At 30.9% G+C, this 3,723-nt stretch overlaps 1 protein-coding gene across 1 annotated transcript; it reads left to right on the plus strand.

Moving 5' to 3' along the window:
* The first annotated feature begins 680 nt into the window (after nucleotides 1-680).
* On the plus strand, nucleotides 681-2,826 carry LOC11435763 (NAC domain-containing protein 87). The gene is made up of 3 exons (XM_003624550.4): nucleotides 681-1,034; nucleotides 1,183-1,472; nucleotides 1,812-2,826. Exons 1-3 carry the CDS (start codon nucleotides 845-847, stop codon nucleotides 2,481-2,483), a joined length of 1,152 nt encoding a protein of 383 aa, XP_003624598.1. The 5' UTR covers nucleotides 681-844; the 3' UTR covers nucleotides 2,484-2,826.
* Nucleotides 2,827-3,723: the final 897 nt, after the last annotated feature.

Here is a 3,723-nt window from a genome sequence, read left to right on the forward strand (position 1 = left end):
GTCATAAACCAATCGAATACACGTATATCAAAACAAAAACAAATATAAATTATTAAAAAATTTATTATTATAAAAAAAAAAAAATACATAATAATCTATGTGATTTGGGATAAGATAATTCAGATCTCTTTTAACTTAATTGTGGATCACGCTTTCAAACTCAACTTTACAAATACAAAAGCAATTGAAAATATATAATAATCCACGTGATTCTGGATAAAGTAATTCAAATCTCTTTTAACTTAATTGCGGATCACGCTTTCAAATTCAGCTTTACAAATACAAAAGCCTAATATTTAGATAATTGAAAATTGATTCCATATAGTAACTATATGCAACAACTATTCATCTCGAACATCAATTGAAATATAAGGTCAAGATCGATTATTATTAACGTAACAAATATGTTATTTTAATCGTCTGATCTTAAATCAATGATCAAAATTGATTACAACGTGATATTATTATTTATTACCGCAGCAAATCCAAATCCTTGATAATTTTCCTCGGCGAATAATTAGTATTTGTCGTTACAAGTGAGATATTTGTTTATTAAAAAAAATAAAATTGTAGGCTTCCTTTGTAAGTTGCCTTGCACACCACGGATCTTACAGCGTGTATTGTGTATACGCGCCTCTATATAAACTCGTCATCTTCTCTTGATTCTACTTTCTTAGAACTCTTCTTTCTTTCTTCAACCAAAAAAAAAAAAAAAACTCTCTAATTATTCTTCTTCTGTATCAATCAATCAATCTCTTTCTGTTCTTAATTTCTTCATCTTCATCACTCTCTTCTTTTGTTTTGTTGTGAAAGATTTTCATCTTGAAAATCCTGTGTAGAAAAAATGGAAGAACCAATTGTTGTTAACAAAGGTGAAGATCAAACTCTTGATCTTCCTCCAGGTTTCAGATTCCATCCAACAGATGCTGAGATAATTGTTTGTTATCTCACTGAAAAGGTTAAAAATAGCAAATTCAGTGCAACTGCTATTGGTGAAGCTGATTTGAACAAGTGTGAACCTTGGGACTTACCAAGTAAGTTTAATTATTATGATTATTTTGATTTGTTTTATTTGTAAATTTGTTGATTATAACTGTTTGATAAAATCTAATAATTATTAAATGATGTCATGAATAATTATTGATGTTTTTGTTAACCATGTGATGAAATGATTAAATGCAGAGAAAGCAAAGATGGGAGAGAAAGAATGGTACTTTTTTTGTCAGAAAGATAGAAAATATCCAACAGGTATGAGAACAAATAGAGCAACTGAATCTGGTTACTGGAAAGCTACAGGAAAAGACAAAGAGATTTATCACAAAGGAAAAGGAATCCAAAACCTTGTTGGTATGAAGAAGACTCTTGTGTTCTATAAAGGAAGAGCTCCAAAAGGAGAGAAGACTAATTGGGTTATGCATGAATTCAGATTGGAAGGCAAATTTGCAACTCACAATCTTCCCAACAAAGAAAAGGTACCGATCAATGAACTCAGATCCTCGACGGCTGTGTTACGGTGCATCAGAGTTAGATGCATCGTAGAGCAGCCGTAGAGAATCTATATATAAAAAGCAAATTGATTTACCATTTTTTTTATTTATCATGACTTTGATGATTTATAGAGATAGAATTCAATCATGGATCATTTTCTCATCAATCCATAATTTGCACCTTTACCACTTTTTAGAAAGTGACTACTTTTTTCGTGTGTTGGTTTGAGAGTTTCTTTCATATAGTTCCTTTTAATGATTATATGGTTTTTGTTATATCAATTTTCAAGAAACTAAAGTTTTGTTTTTTTGTTATTTGTGTAGGATGAATGGGTTGTGTCAAGGGTTTTTCACAAGAACACAGATGTTAAAAAACCTCAAATTTCTTCTGGTCTTTTAAGGATAAACTCAATTGGTCATGATGATCTTCTTGATTATTCTTCACTTCCACCTCTCATGGATCCTTCTTACACAAATGATGATTTCAAAGGAATTACCACAAATCAACAAATTTCATCAACTAAATCACAATCAGATGGATATTATCTTCCAAGCTTCTCCATCAACAATAATCAACATCAATTTCTCATCAAGCCAGAAGATAATTACCATAGAATCAACTATGATCAACATGAGATTAATCCAACCATGATGAACTACACTTCCATTTCCAACCAATCCAATCTCAACAACCCAATTGGAAACACTTTACCACAACCTCAAATCCGAATCCAAAATCCAAACTTGAACTACTTTATGTATCAAAATAGGATGCAAAGTTCCATGCCAACAAATGTTTATGGCTCAGGTAAGAATAATGAGTGCAAGGTGGAACAATTCTCTTCAAACCAATCACAAGATACAGGTCTCAGCAATGACACTTCATCGGCTGTATCGAAACTAGACATGGAAAGGAATAGGGCATTGTATGATGATCTTGAAGGTCCTTCATCAGTTGCACCTCTCTCAGATTTGGATAGTTTTTGGGACTATTGAAGTTGAAGAATCTTGAAGAAGATGATGAGAGGAATTGAAGATATAGTTTGCGATCCATGGCTTTTTTTATCTTGGGATCATAAGCATCATAGATATAGTAGTTGCATACCAAATTATATATGTTTTGTTTGTTTTTTATTATAAAAAAAAATACTGATTTATTTACATTTATATTATAAACATTATTAGGAATCATAGGAAAGTTCTTGGATATACATATAGTGTATAGATTTATGATGATATCCAAGACTTTTCAGTGTTAATTAGTTTATTATTATTATTATTCATAGATTTTATCGAGAGGACTTGAAAAATCATGTACATCTTCTATATTCTTTTGTTATATTGGTGGGTTTGTTTTATTCATTTCTTTGGATTTTGTTTTTTATTTTTTGCTTTATTCCATCACTCACAGATCAAAATTTTCTTCATGACAGATCTTCATGAACCCTTCATTGTACTTATTATTCATGTGTTCTTGTTTGTATATATTCCAATGTCTGGCGAATATATTAATCTATGTGACAACCCATCAAGAGTGGGAAGCATTAATTCTCAAGAAAATAGTGCATTATTTTTTTCCATTTTTCAACTTGGTATTTAAAGCTAGGTTACCTAGCTAGTGCCTCCCAGCATGGCACGGCTATGGCTTCCTTTGAGAATTTCAAGCACACCACGATAGACAATATGCTTCTTTGGTGTAATTCGATTCTCCAATCTAGTTGAGGTAATCATTTTCGAAGCTTGTTTAAATTGGGATTCAAAATTTTGGTTTACCACATTATGAGAGTCTAGTTGAGTCCAGCCCCTCTATCACATCACATCCAACATATGGTATGGTATTGAAAGTATTATATATGCTTATAACAAATTAACAATTTGTATTTGTTTGTATATACCAGCTTATTAACAAGGAAAAACAATAGTTTGTAATAAGATTGTGAGTTATATACTAATTACATATATGTTAATTAGGGGAAAAATTAGGTGAATTGGATTTCAATATCATTGAGGTCAAAGAATCTCAAAGCTCAAATAATGCACTTACATTTTACAAATCAATCAATGAAATTCTCGCATAGACATTGGAATTTGAGCTCATATTCTTATCGTGTGCAAGTTTAGTAACTAGTCCGACATTTGTTAGTAATAGACATCTAGTTTAAAAATTATCCGATTTAGAGAGTTCAACCTATTGAACCATGAACATCACCTATTGTGATTCAGTTTTGAGCTATTA

Source organism: Medicago truncatula, chromosome 7 (assembly GCF_003473485.1).
Source record: "Medicago truncatula cultivar Jemalong A17 chromosome 7, MtrunA17r5.0-ANR, whole genome shotgun sequence".
Taxonomy (NCBI): domain Eukaryota; kingdom Viridiplantae; phylum Streptophyta; class Magnoliopsida; order Fabales; family Fabaceae; genus Medicago; species Medicago truncatula.